The 23,786-nt window shown below is 36.8% G+C and overlaps 2 protein-coding genes across 5 annotated transcripts; one reads left to right on the top strand and one right to left on the bottom strand.

The window, feature by feature from the left end:
• Positions 1-354: 354 nt before the first annotated feature.
• On the bottom strand, positions 355-16,264 carry LOC123868909 (sodium-coupled monocarboxylate transporter 1-like). 3 transcript variants are annotated; one of them, XM_045911617.1, is made up of 14 exons: positions 15,723-16,264; positions 13,420-13,424; positions 10,627-10,830; positions 8,925-9,084; positions 8,168-8,233; positions 6,101-6,152; positions 5,944-6,011; positions 4,916-5,070; positions 4,265-4,405; positions 3,789-4,013; positions 3,182-3,363; positions 2,328-2,569; positions 1,427-1,708; positions 355-1,090 (listed from the first exon to the last, which is right to left on the bottom strand). In XM_045911617.1, the coding sequence occupies exons 1-14, from the start codon at positions 15,792-15,794 to the stop codon at positions 1,061-1,063; spliced, it is 1,884 nt and encodes a 627-aa protein (XP_045767573.1). In that variant the 5' UTR covers positions 15,795-16,264; the 3' UTR covers positions 355-1,060. The 3 variants fall into 3 exon arrangements, with proteins under 3 accessions (XP_045767573.1, XP_045767647.1, XP_045767719.1); XM_045911691.1 differs by lacking the exon at positions 13,420-13,424 and having other exon boundaries at positions 10,627-10,831; XM_045911763.1 differs by lacking the exons at positions 13,420-13,424; positions 15,723-16,264 and adding an exon at positions 11,449-11,716 and having other exon boundaries at positions 10,627-10,831.
• Positions 16,265-16,333: 69 nt separating this feature from the next.
• LOC123869206 lies at positions 16,334-23,786 on the top strand. Of its 2 annotated transcripts, none has more exons than XM_045912134.1 (9): positions 16,334-16,984; positions 17,291-17,565; positions 18,125-18,338; positions 19,209-19,357; positions 19,630-19,821; positions 20,342-20,516; positions 21,089-21,306; positions 22,154-22,348; positions 23,632-23,786. In XM_045912134.1, exons 1-9 carry the CDS (start codon positions 16,873-16,875, stop codon positions 23,761-23,763), a joined length of 1,662 nt encoding a protein of 553 aa, XP_045768090.1. In that variant the 5' UTR covers positions 16,334-16,872; the 3' UTR covers positions 23,764-23,786. The 2 variants fall into 2 exon arrangements, with proteins under 2 accessions (XP_045768090.1, XP_045768015.1); XM_045912059.1 differs by having other exon boundaries at positions 17,177-17,565.

Here is a 23,786-nt window from a genome sequence, read left to right as displayed (position 1 = left end):
CTATTTGCCCACAATCACCACGGATTGATGATCGCAGTAGATGTTAGTAGCAGCATAGAGGACGCTGCTGCCCGTTCTGCATTATATTCCCTAAGTCGCCTCGTACGACACCTGCCAGAAGAGGAGGGGTGGTAACAACTTTATTCTGGTTTGCCGTCACCACACGTTAATAAATAAATAAGTAGGTAAGTATTTGCAAAAAACCACGTCGATCTGTTGCTCAGTGGCGTGATGGCGTGATTGAAGGACAAACCAAGAATAACACATTTTTGCACTTACATTATTAGCAAAAGATTAAAGTATCATTTGGAACTACAATCATAGCGATGAGAGGCAAAAATAAATACAATCAGATACTGAACGTTAATTTTATTCAACAATTTATTAAATAAGAACATTTCATAAATACCGTCTAAGTGTCAAATACAATATTACGGTATCAAAATACAATAAATAGATAACACATTTAATTTATTTCATTATTCGAACATGGGCTTCAGGTACTTTATTCACAAATATGAAATATATTCGAAAAATATGCTTAAGTTTTTCCTAACTACAAAACTTATTTAAAATAAGTAATAGGTTTAATTTGTAATCAATCAAACATTAAAATGTTTTTAGGATTACTGTTAAGTGATAACAAACAGTATAAAAACTACACTCTTCTATACAATATCTTTAACCAAACGTTGACAGTTGACACCACATACAAAATCAATTTGGTCCACCTAGTTGGTTCAATAAAAAATCAGCATTCTGCGATCCTTCAGGAATGATAATACTACATAATAAATGTATAACTTACATATTAAAAATATACTTACTATGGAATTACATTATAATAAAAATAATATTTACATTTAATATAGGAAATAAATTATAAATGTATAATTTTACACCACACTAAGACTTAAGTAAGTACACAAATCATACTGATTTTACAATACTTTAAAGTACGATTCGCTAAAACGATTTTAAAATAAAAATTAAAATATTCCAACTTACAACTAATTTATCTCTATATTCGAATTTATTGTCATTTCTTGAATATTTATTATCACCTGCTCGTCTCCCCGTTCATTTCAATCTGCAATATAAAAAGTAAGGTTTGAATATATTAAAACTATCTTTTTGAATATCTATGTGCCAGATCTCCATCTGATTCCTCTATAAATTATAACCATTGGGCTGATTGTAAAAATATTATCTGAGAATTTAAATACTTAATATTATGAATATTCAATAAAATACATAGTCGTCTATAACGAGTACATGCCACGATTAATACGATGATTTTAAATTAGCTAGGTACCGATATTTCAACCTGGATCGTGCCTGATATGATACATGCATATCCGCTTCTTTGATAAGAATTGCTGCTTTTTAACGTCAACGTAAATATCAGAATTTTCTAGAACCTTACCTTATCCGTCGCTTGGCCAAGAATAAGCGGGGCGCAAGGTGCGGTAGGACAGTCCACATCTTTAGTATTAATACTTCTTCTGACCATCCCGCAGTTGCTATGGGCTTCGGCAGGCAAAAGCCTCCATACAATCGGAGTGAATAGTTCTGAATCCATCTTAGTTTCATCTCTTTTGTCAAAGAACCATCCGACTATAGCACCAACAGTCAAAGTTGCGAGGAGACCGAGTGGTGCAATCCAGTGGTATGAGACTCGGAAGAGGGGGAATACTGTGTTCGGGTCCTGCCAAATAAAAGACACAATTAGCATATAATTTCTCTAACAATATAAAGATAACAATAAAAACAAAGTTTGGGGCACAAACGTGGGTAGATACTGCTTAGGATAAAGCACAGTAGTCATCCTGATTTCACGGTATTTATACTTGAGAAGTGGTACGAAGCCAAGAAAAGTCGCCCCGACTCACCAAGGCTAAGAAGAAAATATGCCATTCTCTAATCGAAAACTGGTCGAACCTACTCCGTTTAATTGAGTGAGTGATTAGCGCCTGCAACAAATCTAATAGCACCCATCCATAACATCTTCTCTATCTTAGCACACAATGTGGTAAAACAAAACTGTATGGTAATAATATTTGTCTATCCAAGAAAGATTTCTGCAAATCCCATATCGCAAAAACGTTTTTTGGAGAAACAAAAGTGTGGGTACACATTGTGAATAAATGAGGCGTTATAAGCTATGATCATGTACAGCGGAAGAGCTCGCAGACACGGACAGACAGGAGGACAGGGTCCCGGCTAGCAGAGCCTCTGCTACGACACCTCAGCTACTACGACGCCCAGTGGCTCCATCCACCAGCAAGCCATGCACTAAATATAGGTCTAAGGTAAAGTATACTTACGAAATCACTAGTGGGGATAAATGTGGAGTTACGAGCACACTCCATGGTCATGTTCAGCGGAGGAGCTCGCAAGCCAGCAGCGGCAGCAGCCTGGGTGCCCAAAGACACGGTCCCGGCTAACAGAGCCCCCGCTATGGCCCCCGCGATGGCACCTCGTGGTCCTACCCACCAGCACGCCATCCCCAGGGTGAAGATGCCGCACGTGGCACTCGCAGCGATCGCTGACAGAGCAGTTGCCACACCTTTTCGGAAAAACAATTATGATTAGATCAAAATTCTGCTACCTTATTACCAGAATTTTCTCGAACTAGATTACCTTCGTTTTGTAACCGAATTTCAACCCAAAAGTTAGGAAGTTATAGTTATGAAGGGAGGGCGCGTACGTAGTCTCCACTAAATGAGTTATCCTGGGCCTGGTTCAGCGGAACCACCACTGGCTTTCTTGATCACAGTGTGTCCTACGCCAGGTAATTATGCCAGGTGAGTACCTACGCCAGGTAAATATTACCGTCGACGTAATTGTCTAATGTTTATCGACGTCATTATGCGTGTCACTGACATTATTTTTGCAACGCACTGCATCTTCAACGTTATAAATAAAAATACTACTGGAACATGGCCAAATTTTCACGCGATTGACAGCAAAAAGTATCCATCATTAAAGAAAAATATTGCAGGTTTTTTGATGGATAATGGCTTTGAATTTTTAAGTTCATGTACCTAATATGTGATACTTATTCGCTATATTACCTGTGATATTTATTCAGGAGAACGATGCGGGGATAGCATGGAAGCAGCTAATTCACTAACTGATTGCAATTGAAATAGCATATTGAATAGAAGAAAATTCTCACCAAGAACACCTCCGAGCTTCTCAATGACGACCAGCATTACCACGGAGATTACAGCCAAGGCTGCTGTGACGGATCGTGCCAGGATGCCTTCCGTCAACGGCTTCAAACGCAATCGCAACCAGCCACGCATTATATCCTCAACGGCAACCAACGCACATGCGTTCAATACTGCTGACAGGGAACTGTGAAAAGAATAAAATAAGTGAGCTTTTTTTGTTTTTATAATGCCCTATGCATATTATGATCTGGCAATATTCCCACCATATCTGAAAACATGTGATTCTATTTCTTAATTCACTTCACCACACAATCTGATTTTCAATTTGAGTCATAAGTATTCTATGGAATTTACAAAAAAAAAGTCTTGTTCAAATTCTGTTTGATTATGGATCCCGTATTCCTGATTTTGGTTTTCTCGATAGTCATTCTGAAGCCATAGAATCGAAAATGTCAATATGTATGAAGAAAGCCTTGGTCAAGATCGAAAAAAATGCCGTGTAGACCTGTAGACCTACAATCCTTTACCCTGTACTGGAATACTTAAACGACTTGATATCGACGACAATGATGTATTTTGATAGAAATATTATTATTTTCGTGTCCTCACCTTAATCCTGCACCAAAGACTCCAGCAAGGAACACTCCAGCAAGACCCGGCAGATGTTGTACCTTGGCCACGTAGGTGACGAAAGCAGGCAGTAGACGGTCGTCGACGAGAGGCACGCCTGCAGGGTCGCAGCCTCCCAGCACCCAGGCGCCCCATGCTGTCAAACCGCACCACACGCATAGGGAAATGGCCAGGATTGCACCGATACAGAATATGGCCAGCGCGCTGTAATGATTTTATTGTACTCATTTATTATGAATAGGTTTATTTAAGTCCTAGCCAAATTGATACCAGACTAGGATTTTTTTATTTTATTCAGATACAAGTTAGCCCTTGACTGCAATCTCACCTGGTGGTAAGTAATGGGAGGCATATAGGTCACCTATAAAAACCCATTTAAAAAATGAGATTAAAATAATACACTGTTTTGATAATGAAAAACATGTGAAACTAACGAGTAAAGAAAATGTACTTACGTAACAGCTTCTTTTTTAGAGGGAAGAGCAATATATCGCTGGACCATCGTCTGATTGACAGAGTTAAAACAGGTCCAGTACAGGAATCCTCCGACCACGGAACCCCATCCCGTCTGTCGTTCGTATGGTGAAAAGCTCCAACTGTAAAGTTTAAAATTTTAAAATAAAAGTATATCAAAACGGATGTAACACAGCTTTGACTTTAATAGGTGGCGAGAAATGGGTGTATAAAGAAAATTTCACTTTCAGGCCCTCCAAAAAGTCTATATCCTGCAGTGGACGCATGAAGGCTGATGGATGGATGGATGGAACTTGCTATAAACTAACCGTATAGGACCGAAGGCCTTCCCGAAAGTGCGTTACCACATACAATCCTCCGCTTTCCTATCCAACCACTTCCGGCTATTTTCTCCAGTCCGTCCAGCGGGTTGGAAGTCGTCCCACTCTACGCACTGATACACTGGTGCACGGTCTTCACTCCAGAACATCTCAGCGGTCATCGGTTCTGGGACAGACATGGCCTGTCCACTGCCACTTTAGCTACACAGTCGGTTGGAATTTGAACCTACGTTTTTTGTTCGCCGCCTAAACCGTTAAGCTATAAAGCTTTTTATTGAACGAAAGAAGAAGAAAAATAAAAGTAAGTCTCACTTAGATAGTTCAAGCCGGCCGGATTCTCTTGCGATACCAAGAACTGCGTCCACGCCGCCGACGGCAAGCGTGCCCGCCGCTGCCACCAACAATACTCCTATAAACATCACACCAGTCTGCACGGAGTCCGTCCACACCACGGCGCGGAGACCACCCTGACAAACAATATAAATTGATTAAAATATTTTTTATAACATTATACGACATTTAAAACATTTTTTAATATACAGTTTTCTAAAATTGAACAAGTGTAAATTTAAAATTTATAACACCCTCGACAAGTGAAGGTTACAGTAACTAGAAAAGAGCTGATAACTTTCAAACGGCTGAACCGATTTTTTTTTCATTCATTCACTTATTTGTAATCAACAGCGGTACAATTATTATAATTTTACATTTTAGACTATATAAAAATAAGGCCAAATGGGCCAATTTTCTTGGATTATAGCTAAGAACACTCGACCAAGCAACCTTTCAAACAAATAAAACTAAATTAAAATCGGTTTATTAGTTTAGGAGCTACGATGCCACAGACATATACACAGATACACGGATACATAGATACACACGTCAAACTTATAACACCCCTCTTTTTGGGTCGTGGGTTAAAAACCCATTAAGTGTGAGCCGGACACGAAGGATTCCGTACTTTCGTATTTATTTTTTTCATTTACATGGCGGCCGTTTTTAAATTTTTTATTATTTGTTGTTGTGGCAGCAAAAATTTCAACTCTCTATCTCATAATATCATTATATATATGTTCATGAGATATAGCTCGCTGGGGACAGAAGGACGAACGGACGGACAGCAAAGGCTTAGTAATAGGGTCTCGTCATCTTTTCGAGTACCTATGGAACCCCAAAAATTAACTTTTAAAACACTGATCAAGATTATCATAGTGATTCAATATCAGGAATCAGGATGTTGAATCCATCTTATAATTTAGATACTCTATCGAGAAACCTCTTCGTGCTGGACCTAATGTGGAAAGCAAAAGTAGAAAAAATGCATAATAAGGAATACTCACTAATACTGTATACAGTCCGCATATCACAACCATAACACCACCCACAGCGAAAACATTAAAACCCGTTACTGAAAATAAAAATAATAATGGATAAACGAAATGAAAGAAATTATAACGAGTAGGTTAAGTATAATATAACATTTTTAACATAACTCACATTGATTAAATGCTAGTGCAGGAACATACACAACCATAGGCAGGAACAAAACCTGAAATAGAAGTAGTTCTTGAATAAAATTGTAATTTTTTCCCTCGGGTTTTCCTGAAAGAATTGTCTCGCGGAAAACTTTGTACTTATTGGATAAATAGGTATAACCTACGTCATTACTCATTAGAATATAAGATAATGTATATCCTGTTGCTATAATAGGGACCATACATGTTATAACCTAATAATTATGTAAGTAACTAGCCATCTCAGGGCACCGCGTGCCATCGTAATGGGTGCCTCCATCCAACTAAAAACTTTTTCATTCTTTTCAGCTCCCATTTTTTATGATCAGGGTATTCATTTCTATGATTCTATGTAGTTACATTTAAATTTCGACTTTACAGGTTTTACTTTATTTTTAAACTGGCTGTAACACCCTTACAGGCAGACGGACTAACGTATATAGGACGAAAATTTAAGGGTTCCTTGTTTTACTAGGCAACCCTTGCTACGGTCTAGCAGTATGACTAAACAAAGTGCAATTTTTTTAAACTCATTAGATCAATAAAAATAAAACGACGACCAACTTTTAATTTCACACAATTCACAATGAAGCAGTTTGGTGTTCTCTTTCAGGATGGACTTTGTACTGGTCTTTGTTCACAAGACAATGTTTGTTAATAGTCTTAATACTTACCTTCATTAGACATTGTAAATTACCAATTGACTGCGCCCGCGCTCTACAGTTCGAAGCGTGAGTAAAGTCCAGATTTAAGACCATCCTTGGCCGGCAATTATGGTCTATAAATAATTTACAATATCGGAGCAAAATGAACATAATTATGAACAGCGGACTGAATTCTAGTACCTACTCCTAGCACAAGCTTTGTGCAAAAAATGTTTGTTAGTTAATATTGATTGCTAGCTAAGTACTTATATAACTTCCTCTTTCGTATGTGAATAGATGGTTATTTTTAGTGAATCTAAAACATTTTCTACAGATTCTGAAAGGCTGATTATACCATATTAACGCTCACCTAATTAAAATAGCAGTTCAATTCGGATCACTTTGCAGAAACCCTAATCAAATTGAAATATGTAGTAGAGTACCTATTAATTAAGCGTTCGGTGAAAATAAAATATGACCATTTTAAGTAAGTATCTGTGTATTGTCAACTAATCCCTTTTTTTAAAGTGATTAATGATTTAAAGGCGAACTCGCCATTTTAATTTCTATTGATCATCATTGATTCAAAATCTAAGAATATTAGAGTTGATATCATAGATTGAGTGTAATTGCATCATCTTCGTTTTTTTATTTTATTTTTATAATCGGTATCGGCGGTAGGATATTTTTGATTCAGCCAAAGTTCAAGAAGTAACGAATCTAGATCCCTGTAATTTAAATGCAGTAAGTAGTTTGAAATCAAACCGAAGACACAGTCTTAGCAAAGACAAAACACAAGCGATCAAGTTTTATGCTGATAAGTAGGTCTATCCACTATTATGCAACGAAATACATATTCAGCACAAAATCGTTCACGTAATGTAGTTGACCGGATGACCTGACAATACCACTGTGTCTTTGGCCTTTAATACTGTACTTTCCGTGCATACAAATCTCATATTTTATTCATAAAGCCCTTTAGTATTCCTCTGTTTTAATTTTGAAGTACATATAATGAACTGGCTTAAAAATAAGACAGATATATTTTATTCAGATACAAGTTAGCCCTTGTCTGCAACCTCACCTGGTGGTACGAATGATGCAGGCTAAGATGGAAGTGGGCTAACCTTGAAGGGGTACATCTAATCCGTACACCATAAGTCCAATCATCGGCTCCAATCAAAAGACAGTACAGAGTGAAAATAGCTTGTTTAAATCTGTATCACATTCAGATCTTAGTTACGAGCATTTCATAGATAAGTATGTCAATTTATTTGATATACACAGAGGCCAAGTCTCCCGTAGGACAACTTGCTTCAAACGTGTTTCGGGTTAAAACAAAAAATTGCAAGCATAGCTTCAAACGCATCCATAAAGAGTATTTGAATGAGTATAAAATCACTTACCTCGTCTAAAAGGAACAAAACTGACGCAACGGCACGGACGTGGCGGTTAAATCGGAGTTCGAGGTACTGCAACAAATTAAACAGGATTGAAAACAAGAATTACCTACTAAGATAAAGTAATAATATTTTGTTTGGGCCAACCATGGTAAAGGGCCACCAATATTTGAAGTATGATCGAATGTGCGTAAAGCCCGCGATGATATACTATGTAATCTGCGTCACTACCCGTAATATGTGTCACACACAAGCGTTGGAATTTGACTTTACTTTTTAAGAAACAAGTGTATGAGCTTTGCCTAGTATCTGTGTGTTTGAGCTAAAAATTAAATCATGAAGTATTCGTAACTAAAAAGTAATAAGTAATAATACAATGGCAAAGATAACGTATCTCTTTATGAGATTTCTAAATTATGCTTGATATGCTAGAGAAGATTGGTACGAGTAGGTATCTACTGCATATTTTGTTCATAACTTGTTTCAACTACCTCTAGTTATAAAAATTGTCCGTATCTACAAAATGCAAGAAAGTCGCAGATATGCAAATTACTTACCTATATACGTAATTATTACCTATATCTATTAGAGATATATCATCTCTCATATTTTGCTTTTTTATGACAACGCTCTTGTATTGGCGTTGGAGCCACTTGCAAGCTTTTAAACGAACAAATTGTACGAACGAGACACTTTTTTACTACTACACACTAACACCTGTTGACGATGAAGGGAATGCATTCTGAGTATTCTTTCTTTTTACCTCATACGACGACGAAAGCCTTAAGGTGCAGAACACTGGCAGATATACAGTGGCCACCACCACACAGCTTAACGTGACTCCGACGATCACCAGCCAGTACTGCGTACCGTAGTTGTAGATCTCAGCAGGCGTTCCAAGAATCGTTACTCCTGACACGTAACTGAAGACAAAAAAAAAACCAGTTAGTTACGAGTCAGACTCGCGCACTGAGGGTTCCGTACTCGGGTATTTTTTCCGACATTTTGGACCATAAATCAAAAACTATAATGCATAAAAATAAATAAAAATCTGTTTTAGAATGTACAGGTAAAGCCCTTTCACATGATACCCATTTGGTATAGTTATTTTACTTTGAAAATTGAAACACTTTTTTTTTAATGATGTAACCGTAAATTCACGGTTCTCGGATTTATTTCATTACTTGTGCTATAAGACCTACCTACCTGCCAAATTTCATGTTTCTAGGCCAACGGGAAGTACCCTATGGGTTTTCTTGAAAGACACGACGGACGGATGGACGAACAGACAGACAGACAGACAGACAACAAAGTGATCCTATAAGGGTTCCGTTTTTCCTTTTGAGATACGGAACCCTAAAAATACAATAATCGTAGGTATAGCCTAGCAAAGTGTCTGACCCTCAAACTTTATTTATATTTTTCTCTTTCACTTAGGTCTAGTTGTACGATGAGGAGGCTATTACGTTAGGAAGGTACAATGTTACTGGTAAACTTTGAATAAAAAGCAAAGCAGATTACATAAGTCAATATTCATACCTACAAGATTAAGGTTGAAGGTAAAATTTTGGCCTAAAATTAACAAACCCTGACTTGCTCAACCAATATTTTGCTTTCATTTAGGTGCGGTCAAAATTTAAAGGTATAATTAATTTTATATTATTGTAATATTTTATTAATTAACTGTTAACGTATAGGTACTCGTACATGATAATACTTGAGACAGAAAGAAATTGTAAGATTAGCTCTTCTTCTGAAGATAAGAAGAATCTCTTTATCATTGAATCTAATAAATAATGTTAGGAATTCTATTTAGGCATGAATGAGGTAAAGCCAAGGGTAAAGCATAAGTTATTGTCGTTAACAGAATTTTATTACAATCTCAATTAATAATACATTTAAGCGTCATTACGAGATTCTACAATCTAGGTAATCGTAGTCGTCATAGATACTTAGCTAAAGTGATATGAGTAGGTAATGTAAATATAGGATTATAATAACCTAGACTTTATCTATGTTCTCCACATTCTTAATAACTGTCTGTACAAAACTGTTGTTCTAATGATAAAACAAGATTGTCTAACGGTAGTTTTAGATTTATATTTAGTTAAGTACTATTATTTTTAATTTTGTATACGAGTAATAAAAATATTGTAAATATAGGACATATCGATAGCAATTTCTACTCTAATTCGTGATTTTTTCATTATTACTAGATGATGCCCGCAACTCCGTCCATGTGAATTTAGTTTTTTATAATTCCGTGGGTACTCATTGACTTTCTGGAATAAAAATAGCTTATGTCGCTCCAGGGTTTTAACTATATCCCTGCAAAAAATCACGTCTATCCGTTGTCCCGTTTCAATCGACGTGATTGAAAGACAAACTAACAAACAAGCAAAACACTTTCGCATTTATAAAATGGGTAGTGATAATAAGCTCAAGCTGTTTCCATAATTACCTACCTGGCTATTAATGACATGGCGACTGGAAAAGTAGACATCGCCTTTCCGCCCAGTAAATAGTCTTTGATGTCCACCACGGCTTTACTCCGAGAACCAACAGCGCTGTACCAAACTCCACCGGCGCAGGACGACGCGCATAGGACCCCGAACGCTACATAATCTCCCACGCCGAAACCACCTTCTTTCATTGTAAACGACATCCTGTCTGTAACAAAGAAAAGAAAAAGAAACGTTATTCAAAAATTGTGCCTCACTTCGCCAGTTTTAACTAAAGTTAAGTTATGCCGACGGTGCCGACGCCTCCACAAATTGGGTATAAGCTAAGATCTCAAACAGAAGAATCGCTGAAACAAACTATGCCGTGGGCGGCACAACCTGAGAAAAAGATCCCAGCTCAGTAATTACCTGATAATTATGTATTCCGTTGCACAAATACATACAGCGTTGATTTTCAGCGGCGATCCTAATTCAGGTGGGTGCCACGGAACTTTGCGGATTCAGCCACATAGTTGTACTCTTATAATACCTACTAACAATGTACTTCTACAAATTCGAAGGACTTCTTCTCAGTATAAACCGTACTTACTGTATGATAGGTACTCGTAGCTATACCTATGCATAATGTACATATTGTGTACGACTACAGTACACAGTATGTGTACAGTACAGTAATTCGTGTCTACAGTACTTGGGTATTGCCAGCTTAGCCCTTTTCAATATCTCCCACTTTTTACAGAGGTTGTTGAACTCGTTTTTACTGCTTTAGCCCTTCAAAGGTAAATTGATAACGATACTAAACAGCTATAGGAAAAAAGTACTTACTTATTAAATGGGGATTAAAATAGCGCTTTTATTTAGCCCTCTTTTAATCATTTTAACCATACCTAGCCCGTATCAACTTCGTCAGTAGCACCCATGTAGCAACTCAAAAAGCATCGAGTCTACGTGGAAACAGAGGTGTCCATTTCCAATTATGAAAAATGCTTTCTTTTTGAACAAACTACAATATAGATAGATCTTGTGAAATTTCCCAAGGAAACCTTTCAAGGCAATATGGACATTACATAGAGATATAATAAAACGTTCATCCATGGGACAGTAAATAATAAGATAAAAAGTCGTTCACTTGTCATTGTGACCGACAATTTTATTACAACTGTTTTTTATTTTGGACTCTATTGTTTCAGTTAAAAATAGGCCTTGCTCTGCCAATTATTTGGCGACTATGTTTTTGTTAATAATAATCTATAAATAATCATAATCAATCGATCTATTGAATCAAAACCATCAGTGAAATCGAAATAAAATTTGGATTAGGAGATAATAAATGTTTTCGCGTTTGCGTAAACCGACTCGCTGTCGTCTTAATCAATTTCCTCTTGCGATAAGAAACTCCTCAAACATATTACCTAATGTATCTTTGATAGAAAGTAATATACCTAAGACAGGTGCTTATACTGAACATTGATCTTACGATAAAATATCTAGATTTAGAGGTCGAAGTACAAGGATAAATCGATTTGGATATGATGTAGATAAAATAATATTATATACATATTACATATAAGTTGTAAAGATCCAATGAAGGGTCTTATCTAAATGATTTCGCAAGGTCAACCGGAATTATTTTTGTAACTATAGGCCGGTAGTTACCTACTCTACCCATGAAGTCGACAGATTTTTATTTGTAAAAGATATTCGCGAGAACATAATAAGTAGGTCTGTATCTACCTGCCGGCTAAAGAATCCAACAACGTACGTACAAAATCGCGGAAAAGATAAATGCATTGTAATGGAACAATGTAGATTCAATAAACTTTTCAAAAAACCGGCCAAGTACGAGTCAGACTCGCGCACCGAGGGTTCCCGTACTCGGCTATTTTTTCCGTCATTTTGCACGATAAACATACGATAAAACAAAAACTATTATGCATAAAAATAAATAAAAATCTGTTTTAGAATATACAGGTAAAGTCCTTTCATTTATATGATACCCCACTTTTGTTTTGTGATGTAACCACAAATTCACGATTTTCAGATTTTTCCTTTATTTGTGCTATAAGACCTACCTACCTGCCACAATTCATAATTCTAGGTCAACGGGAACTGCCCTATAAGTTTTCTTGACAGACACGACATACGGACAGACGGACAGACAGACAATAAAGTGATCCTATAAGGGTTCCATTTTTCCTTTTGAGGTACGGAACCCTAAAAAACCTAATAGGCCTGAATACACGATGCGGGTCGCGTGACACCTGCGCGGGATATAATACGGCGCTCAAGTGTTACACACACGCTGGTGCACTTTCTACTCTCTCACTCTCATAGCTCGATGGGGCGGCAATTCGACACGACCAGAGAAAGATCAGTCGCGGGATTGACGGAACTATTTTTGGCTCGAGCTCAGGAATCGAACCCAGGACCTCATCCGCAGTTGACTATGCTAACCTCTACCAACGGGCAGTTATGGTATGAATCACCTACAATATCATGCACAATTCCTCCACCCTTGTGTGTGTCATGAGTGGCTCATGGGTGTCACGCCATGGGTGGAAGAGATGGGTGCGAAATAGATGGATGCATAATTTTATTTTCATGTTTTCATAATGAACATTTTTATCACACCAAAATGATTTCTATCAAAGTAGATAGAGTAAACGTTTTGAAAAGTCGTTGAACTGAACGTACAACGTAGACGTAGCCCCGCAAAGCAATATAGGTACCTAAAGACGACGGTTCAAAGTCCAAGTGGTCATATTTGGAAAGATATTTCGCAAGGTGGTTCCAAACGTAATCTGCTATGAGATGAAACCAGTTTTATAATAATAGCAATGACCTCTATACTGCGTACTAGACGGGTCATTCCGAACAAAATATTTGCGAGCTGCAACTCGCTTTTGCTTATAAATATAAAGCTCCAGCTACCCGCTCCATCTTACCTGAGGGCCTACCTGCGCAAGTCAGTTTGCGCAGTTAAGTGCGTGTATGTGGATGGACTGCGCAGTTCTCGGTCTTGCCTTTACAGTTTTAACTGCGCAGGCAAGATGGACCGTGTAACCGGAGCGTATGTCATATTATAAGTTGATGTCATACTAATTTTGACAGCCAGCGTCATAGATGTAGAACACAATTATTGTTCGGAATTGCCCATCTAACGCATAGAGGTCCTTGAATAATATACCTAGAAGTATGTAAAAATATGTGTGTTGTGTATATTTATTTATCTTGCCGTGTAGTTCACTCTGGTGGAGTTCGATGAACTTTCTTATTCAGTACTAGCGACCCGCCCCTGCTTCGCACGGGTGGCTTATTACAATTTCCGAAATGATATATATTTTTTTTGAAAATTAAATGTAGCCTATGTTACTCAAGAATAATGTAGCTTTCAACTGGTGAAAGAATTTTCAAAATCGGTTCATTAGTTCCAGAGATTATTCCTACTAACAAACTTACAAACTTTACCTCTTTATAATATTAGTAAATTAATCAATCGAAGAATTCCCAAGCGATTTTACAAACCTAAATCCACTCGGACGAAGTTGCGACGCGAGTATCAGCTACCAATAATAATAATTAATAATGTCTTTGTTAGGAATTAGGATATCTTTAAGCAATAGATACAAATAATGAACTAATTAATTTACGATTTAACTTTTTTTAAATAGCACTTTTTGTTTTTTTAATTAATTTTAATTTTTTTATGATTTGTTGTTATAGCGGCAATAGAAATACACGTTCTGTGAAAATTTTAACTCTCTACCCATTACGGTTCACGAGATATAGCCTGCTGACAGACAGACAGACGGACGGACGGAGGACGACGGACAGCGAAGTCTTAGTACCTAAAAGGATACCGTTGGCCCCCTTTGAGTACGGAACCCTAAAAATGGTTAAAAAAATTAAGCAGAAGACAAAACAGAATACACGTAATTTGCAAATAATGGCATTAATCTCAATATCTCTATACATTAAAAAAAAGTTACGTCAAGTATAATCACTTCACGTAATCACACAGGCCCAGTTGCATGAAGGCGTTGCGGTTAACGTTAAACTTTGACCACTAATTAATAAAATGCAAAGTGGGTTAAACAAGGCAGCATCAAAATCCTCAAGGCATGAATTATGATTTTAAAAAATGACCAAAAACAAACTCTGACTTATATGCAATCCATTATGCTTTTATTGACGGTCAGAGTTAACGGTAACCGTAACGTTTTGACCGTCTGTCGTGAAAAAGGATAGTAAATATTTAGTTGTAGTAGGTAAGCAAAATATCATTATTCTTAAGACTAATACAGTTTTGTCCTACGTCACTCCTACCTATTGACAGAATTTATGAGGAAAAAATTACGAACGTAATTAGGATTACGTATGAAACGTGCATAATCTCATACAGGATTAGGTGCACCAGAATGCTTTATAAAATCTATAAAACCCTATTTTAAAATTTGAAAGCATTGATTTTTTTCTCAAAGAAGATGGAAATCAACTGTCTGTCTTTAGTGATATTGTATTCCACATTAACGTACCAATCTTCAAATGGTTAACGAGAGATAACTTAAAATGTATGTTAAATGTGTATGTAATAGTAATTAATATTATTAAATGTCTGTGGCTTAAAATAAAAAGTTTTTTAATTACCCAATACTTAAGTACCTAGATACTTACCTACTTAATTTTTTTTTAGTTTTGCTAAAATGCGAAAGACGCACCTTAATCTGCAGACGACTCCTTACTTTTCCCTATATTTGTATGTTTGTACTAAGTTCAAGATATTGGGTAGTAAACTTAAAAAGATGTTTCCTACCAATACTATTACTTACTACTTCGTAATAATATTTGTAAAAAGTCCTTGCTCATAAACAAGAGTGACACATTTTTGCTCTCCGAATCACGTGTACATAGTAAATAAACCATTCGCATTGCATAGTTTTCTGACGTCTTTAATTATTATTATAACATGTGACTGTTAGAAATCAAATAAAACTAGCACTTATTGTTACCTAAATATTTCCAAATAGGTATACCAGCCAAAACGTGTCTACTAAATTATATTTACATAATCATTAAACTACTAGTATACAATTAGGTACCTGTTCGCTTAAATATTTTGTTTCAAGAAAAACGTGTATCCCGGAAGAAGTTGTGTGATAAATTCTTCGCATGTAATGGTGTATTGCCAATAACGCAAGCCTACATACAACATGATATGCACGTTCGGGAATGTCAACAAGTCCACTCGATACGACTTTCACTCAACATCACTCACAACTCACAGTATCAATTGCATTTTATATGCAAAAAATATCTCGACACACGGTGTCTACATTCTTCGGAAACTACTTCGAATTTCCCGCGCGCACTCCTCACAGATTACTAACGTCATTGTCAGTTGACCACACACGAGCACTCACATCTTTGCGATCGGAAATAATATGGCACACGCGAATTTAATTACGAAAACAACAGCATAAAATAATAGAACGTCCGTAACCACATGCAGCCACTCGAGGCGTGAATGTTGTTTAAATGAATGAATTACCCACGTAAACGCGGTAAAATTAGTCACACTTTTTAAAATACGACGCACACAAGCATAGGTTGCAAATACCACAAGCTGTATACTTTGCGCTACTGTAGCGCCTGCTATCGGTGACCTACAATATTTAGGTACTGGACCAACATTGTAATAAGTACTGCTTTACCGACAGTTTAAATGGAAAACGCGGAAAACTTCAGTGGAAAATTTGTATCTTTGTGAAATTGTGCGATACCGAATGCTGGTTATGGACTATTGTGACTCTACACGTTTTAGAACTCAAAAAAAATCGTTGACTAAAAATACACTGTTAATATTATCAAAACCAACAATAACAAAGTTTTATACTTTACTATGAATGAAGTTATGTAGTTATAATGTAATGATAATGTATTTCATAGGTCAGTGCCACCTATCTATACCTGATTATTGTCACACCTACCCTCACCTACCCTACAGTGGTTATCCTATATGTTATTAGTCTGTGGGGTCTGTGGTGATTATCAAAACCTCTTTTTAGAAATTATGCGTAATTTTATTGCTTATCTTTAGTTGTTTTAAGAAGTGCTGTGCATTTCGACAAGTTTCGTTAATTGCCAAATTTTTGCCAAATAAATACCTTTGATAAATACAATCATCATATTCCGGAGAGTCCGAGTCTACATACTTATTTGGTCTTTTTATTACAAGTTTTATTATTGAAAATGCCGCCGAAGCCAAAAGAGTCAGCCACCACCAAAAAGCCTACAGCGCAAGTAGTAAGGCCAAGTATCAGCAATTCTAGCCTAAATTATATTCCAGACGACGCTTTAGAAGGTACGATTTTCCTACTTACTTTACTTAGGTCCTTGAGTTTTATCTTTGGAATTTGGATATACGAAATTATAATTTCGCCACAGTAGACATAAATTATTTTCATCTTATTTGGTGCTGAGTGGGTGTAACAATTCATAGATAGGAATTCGAAACCAAGTTCTTTAATAACATATTTAGTTCAACCATCTTAAGGTTTTCAAGAGCGCATAGAAACCGGTATTAACTGGACGTTAATAGAAGAAGCTGCTCGATACCATAGGGAGAAGAGTATGAAGGAAAATATTCCGGTATTGACCTTTTCCGAAGCACTACAAAAGAAGATTCAAAAGAGCATATTACACGGATTTCTAGATGAAGAATCCACATTGACTTTACAAGAACAATGGGAAACACTTCTTCCAATGTCAATTTGGGATAATGAGAAATGTTCAACTGACGAAGGAAAAATTTGCTTCAATAATATTAACTCTTTAACTGACGATGTGATTGGATTAATAAAGCGAGCGGTGCAGCATGATGATCGGGAAGTACTTAAAAGGGATTTAAAAATGGTGACCGTGTTGAGGGTGAACGACTCTGAGGTATGCTAAGGAAAAGCTTTGGTATATAAGTAGCTTATTGATATCGCCAAGGTCTTATTAGTACTACTACGGTATAAAATCGACCAACTGCCTCTGTTTGATAGAAATCATGCTACTCCAATGCGGGTTAGAGAACATGATTTTTAGGAGTAGCATTTTCCACATATACTTATAACTGTTTTGAATGTAGTTTTCCTGATGCTGTTTTTCTTTAAAGAAAACTGAAGTTTATTTGTTGAACTTGAACTTTTTACTATTTGAAGAAATTGTCGAGGTAGCCCTACGCCTATATTTGACTATCCAACTCTTGTTCAGATAGGTACCAAAGTCTCTTGTTTTTAGTTCAAGTTGCATACACATTAACGTGATCTGGTGTATTGCACTGCAATTTGCAACGCAATGATGATGTATCAGGCATTAACAATCGACACTAGAGCATGTCTTCCTATAAAATATAGCTTACTAATTACTATGATTCTACTCGCCTTCTGTCGAGCTTCACATAGTTGATGAACTCAATCCGTGAACACAAAAATCTAAAAAGCGTTCTTGGTTATAGATGACAGAACTTGATGATGGGTTGAAGGATTACCAAAATCTGGCAACTGTGAATCTTTGTGGTAACTTTATTTCGGACGTAGACGCAAGTGTCCTTCCAGAAGGATTAAGAATGCTGGAATTGAAGGCTAATCGCATTAACTACGTATCATTTGCCGAACATTTGCCTCATAATTTGATTTATTTGGGGCTTAGTCGGAATTTTCTGATTAATGGTTTGCTGTTTATTTATCTTAGATGATAAGTATATGATTAGGTGGAGGTTTTACATTTTTGAGACGCTCGATTTGTTGAAGGCAGTGTAGCTCCCAAACGATGGCTCAAATTCCAATGAGATTTACAGTATTTGAAAGTAGTTTTTAACCGACTTCCAAAAAAGGAGGAGGTTCTCAATTCGTCGGGATCTTTTTTTTTTTATGTATGTTCCCCGATTACTCAAAGACCCCTGGACCGATTTGGAAAATTATTTTTTTATTTGAAAGGGTATACTGTGCAGGTGGTCCCATATAAATTTGGTGAAGATCTGATGAATATCTTCGGAGATGGAGAACAGAACTCCTCAATGGATAAGAGCAAATTGCTCGCGATCACTGTAATAGCTTAGTAAACAGTAGGGTTTTAACTGGGCATAGCATATAATAGTACAGTGGGGCCACTAAAAATTGTGAAATAAAAAAATTTCAAAAGAAAAATAAAACCGACTTCAAAAACCAAAAACACTAAAAAGTAGAAAATAATTTTTGTTTAGCTACACATGTAATGTACCTAGGTACGAAGTCGGGCGAGCTTCACTCTTGGATTTCTAATTTTGTTTTAATATGCTCGCTCGACTTCATACCTAGGTACATTACATGTGTAGCTAAACAAAAATTATTTTCTACTTTTTAGTGTTTTTGGTTTTTGAAGTCGGTTTTATTTTTCTTTTGAAAAATTTTTTATCTAATAAAATGAAACTAAGCTATTGTATCGGGGTCCATGACGCCACTTGGAGTAAAGGAAAATGTAAACATGTAGTGCCGTTTTTTCGACTGAAAAACAGTTTGGTTTTTATAAAGTAATAGTAATCGAATTATTCCCTTTACCAGATAGTGTCGCAGAGCTTGCTAGGTTACCATTTAATATTTCTGTTCTGGATCTATCGGACAACGACATCTGTGATCTGGAGCTGGTACTAGCAGCTTTATCTGCGCTGCCGAGTCTGGTTGCGCTACAACTCGCGGGAAATCCATGCTCAGTATGAACATTACATTTTCTGTTAATTTCCTTAGTTGCTAAGAGATGGTGCATGACACTTAATCTTTAACTTAGTAGAAATTTAAATAAGGTTCCAGTTTTCCGCAACATGGCTAGGTTTTTTATTTTCTGGTCATGCTTTACTTAGGATTCACTTTTTAGCAAATTTTTCAAGCTAATATTTTAATCTCTTCAGAATCTATTATATTATGGTGTTTTAATGTTCGATTTTCTTTCAAGGTGGCGAGTGTTTAAAGTTTTACTAACCTACAGGTTTCTACAGCATACGCGCGTACCACCTTGATGCGTCTGCCTGGTCTCCAGTGGTTGGACTGTCGAGAAGTTCTCTCCGCGGACAAACAGAAGACTTCCTTTGAGCCTAATCCAGATGACTTGCGCTCGGCGTATTTCAATTTTACTGTCATCCGAATTATGGGTGCTCTGCAACCGCCTAAGGCTGAAAAGGTAACCTAAACCACATATTATTATGTGCTGAATGATTTAGTTTAATCATCATCATCATCATTTATTGTGCTAATTTTATTAATGCTACTTTCCGGGCAAAGTTCTTTTTTCCGGTTTCACAAAAGAATGGTTTTTTCTTCTATGACATGGTCGATTATAACTGCGGAATTAACACAATGAAAGTTTTTCTACAAAACTCGATAAGCTTCCATTTTTTGGGAGATGGATAATTTCCATATAACACGCAATATTTTACTTTGTGATTCAATTCAATTTCAATTTTGTTTTTATGGCACGCAGTTATTTCATGATAATACAGTACGAAACGAAAGATACCCAAAACCTCAAAATAAATCAAAATATGAAAGTCAACACCTCGTTTGTCAAATTGAGATGACATTCTAATTCAAATTTAGGAGTTATGAGAGACTAATGAACAAAACTAAAAACTAAGACCTTCCTTCCTTACTCCATAGTTGGTGAAAACTTTGCCAATTATTTATTATTTTATTCTGTACAGGGAGCTGTAACGGCATTTCACGTCGAATTAGAACTGCCTCTATTAGATTCGACAAGAAGAAAGTTCCTCATGTACCGTCACAATGAATCACTTGTAGAACTGCTGCCGCCGCCCGAAGACGATGGGTGGCCATCGCCAAATTCCTTCATCATCCCTAGCAACAGAGCTCTTGTAGGTAATTAAATTGAGTAGCTGGCGAACAAGCGATGTAATTACCGGTCTGATGTTAACAATTTTTTCTCTTTAGTTCTAACGTTTTTGAAATCTGAACAAATTTCCAATCAAAACAGCCTAAAACTGTGCTAAAATGATATCAGACGGAATAAAAATTACGTTTCGGCTTATAAAGGTGTCAACATGGGTCTTAGTAACTGCATACCGAACTAGTTGTAAAAATCATGAAAAATAATTTCTAAAAATCCTCGGACACACCTATGAAAACTATTGAAGTTTTGCAATTTATTTATTTACTGATTTACCTTCCTCCTTTAGCCCATGGCCTTAGAGATATCCTTCTTTCAGTAAATTAGAGCGTTTAAAGACATAGTTTATTTGGATATGTCTACCTATTTTTCAATCGCTAAGTATTGTATAACTAAAGAATAAATACAACCATTTCTAGCGGGGTAGTTTTTATATTGGAAATCTATCAAAACGCTTTCATTCGTCAGTTCGGTTAAAAGAAAGTTTATTTGGCGATTTGAAAATCAGCTCTTATCTGTCATTATCAAAACTTCCTGATTCCAGATGCCGAAGCGTCATCTCATGATTCTGACATATACAGTCACTTGCAGCCGAAGAACTCCCGTGAAATTATTAACTTCAAGATATTTGAGAGCAATCGAGTCCAGTGGAACAAAGTGATGAATTTCCAAGAGCCAACCGTTAGAATATTCTGTCCGAACCTCACCGCTTTGAGGGACACCTTTCGCTCCGTTATTACTCTTAGATTTATATTTACTATGGTGAATAAATGTTTTATAAGTATTTTAAATTTTAACTTCGAGTAGCCAAATAAACTGATCAACAAATGTCAGACTGCTAACAGAATACTTATTGTTATGTAACTATTTGCATTTGTACTTAAGTACATAGTATGAAAGCATGCAGAACTTTTGACGTGATAACGTCTTATAATTCGATACAGCCGGCTGCACGCACGAAAAAACATGACTCATGCGGCGTTACCTCGCCGCAGGCGAGGTTGACGTGCCAACTGCCAACGTCTTATAATTCGATACAGCCGGCTGCACGCACGAAAAAACATGACTCATGCGGCGTTACCTCGCCGCAGGCGAGGTAACGCGAGGTAACGCCGCGATCGGCCTTTGTTGTCACGTTCAACTATCGGCAGTAAACCGACTTTACAGACAACCAATTTTTTTTTTCTTTAGGAGGAGGAATTTTCAAAATTGATCCAATCGATGATCGATTCCGAAAAATCGTCCAATAATTTAGCATCTACTTAGAAACACATATTAACTAAAGTACGGGACAGATCAAGACTGCAATCAGGGTATGAGAAGGGGGGGTTTGCGGGGCGCCCCCACCCCGATTGCCATCTCAACCTGTCGCGTACTATCTATGTACTTAAAAAAAAAATTGGTTGTCTGTAAAGTCGGTTTACTGACGATAGTTGAACGTGACAACAAAGGCCGATCGCGGCGTTACCTCGCCTGCGGCGAGGTAACGCCGCATGAGTCATGTTTTTTCGTGCGTACAGCCGGCTGTATCGAATTATAAGACGTTGTCACGTCAAAAAACAACAAATAGATTGTTTGATCATGATCACAAATGCCCTCATTGCAACAGACTATAACTGGAAAACAAAGCAAGCCCGTCAAAAGCAGCCAGTCTCTGAAACCACCGGGAGAGCAACGTTTGACTCTAGCCACGATCAAATGTGGCCTCAGACAACCGGACTGGAGTCAACCAGCACAGCACTTTCATTGGGACGACTCGCTGGGCACTGATGAAGCTATTCACTGGGGAGATGGCGATCTGTCTGTACGTATTGATTAAAAGCTGATGCACGCGACGGATATAGGGTATTTTTAACACCCGACCCAAAAAGAGGGGTGTTATAAGTTTGACGTGTGTATCTGTCTGTGGTATCGTAGCTCCTAAACGAATGAACCGATTTTAATTTAGTTTTTTTGTTTGAAAAGTGGCTTGATCGAGAGTGTTCTTAGCTATAATCCAAGAAAATCGGTTGAGCCGTTTGAAAGTTATCAGCTCTTTTCTAGTTATCTTATAGAGGTTTTTGTGTCGGGTTTTTTAAATTTTGAGTTATTAAATTCGAAAGTTCTTTTTCTTAGAAGTGTAAGGTTATTTTTAAAAATTGATTTGAGTTGTCAAAAATAATATAAAATTATTAATTTATCTAATGCAGGTAGATTGATAAAATCGATATTTGGCTCATTCGATGTCATACAATCTATTGCTAGAAGGCCAACAAGATTGAACTTGCATAAATACGGGTGTTTCGAAGGTAGTAGTTTAGTCTCCTTCTGAGATTCGGAGCGATATCGCATATTTTCGGTTTTTGTATTGTGAACTGGATAATTAGATGTTGTGATAGCAATCACGCTCTAATTAAATTATTTATTTTGGCATTAGTTTTTTTAGATTAAAACTCTCGGATAACCTGTACACATTGAACTTGTGTTTTTTGTGTTGGTTTTGATTTTTATCGAATTATTGGAATGTTCTCCACATTCCAATAATTCGATAAAAATATTTAAATAATACCTGCTTTTTCTGAGTGACGCCAATAGAAGCAAGCGTCATTTTGCAAAGTTCATCATATACAATTCAAGGAACCACAAGCTTAATTCGCTATAATCTGCCGAAACAGACAAATCCGTGTGGTACAACGTGCAGCAAGCGATATGGACCCCTGCTCCCCCCACTACAAAACAAACGTAAAAGAAGCAATACACACCACCAGCACAAAATGCAAACGCAAATGTAACTTTGATAAATTAGCGCTTGACTGCAGTCGCACATGATGGTAATGGATGCCGTCTAGACGAAAATACGCCAACTAAGAGCCGATGCATACAGACAGACGGATTGTAGCTCAGCCGAGTCTTTTTGATAATAATTCAGCTTTATGACTTCAATCTTTTTTTATGATTCAAATAATGTAAAAAAAAACAAAACATAGAGAAAACTCACAGCGGCACGTCATAATAACTATAGAGCTTAGAGCAAAAACAATAGCCAACAAATCAGGAAAGATGAATTGATATCTAGTAAGATACTTAATGTGAAATTATATGTTTTAGGTTTTGCAATACACACAGCAAGCAGTGAAGACGATCAAAGGGAAATCCGACATCGATCCAGGATCCACAAGGCAATCAATACCCGAAAACTTAACTTGCCACTTTGGATTTGGAATAGAAACTTTGAAATAGTAAATCGTATTGTTGAATTCTGT

This window comes from Maniola jurtina, chromosome 1 (assembly GCF_905333055.1).
Source record: "Maniola jurtina chromosome 1, ilManJurt1.1, whole genome shotgun sequence".
NCBI lineage: Eukaryota > Metazoa > Arthropoda > Insecta > Lepidoptera > Nymphalidae > Maniola > Maniola jurtina.
This window is presented reverse-complemented; position numbering and strand designations above follow the sequence as displayed.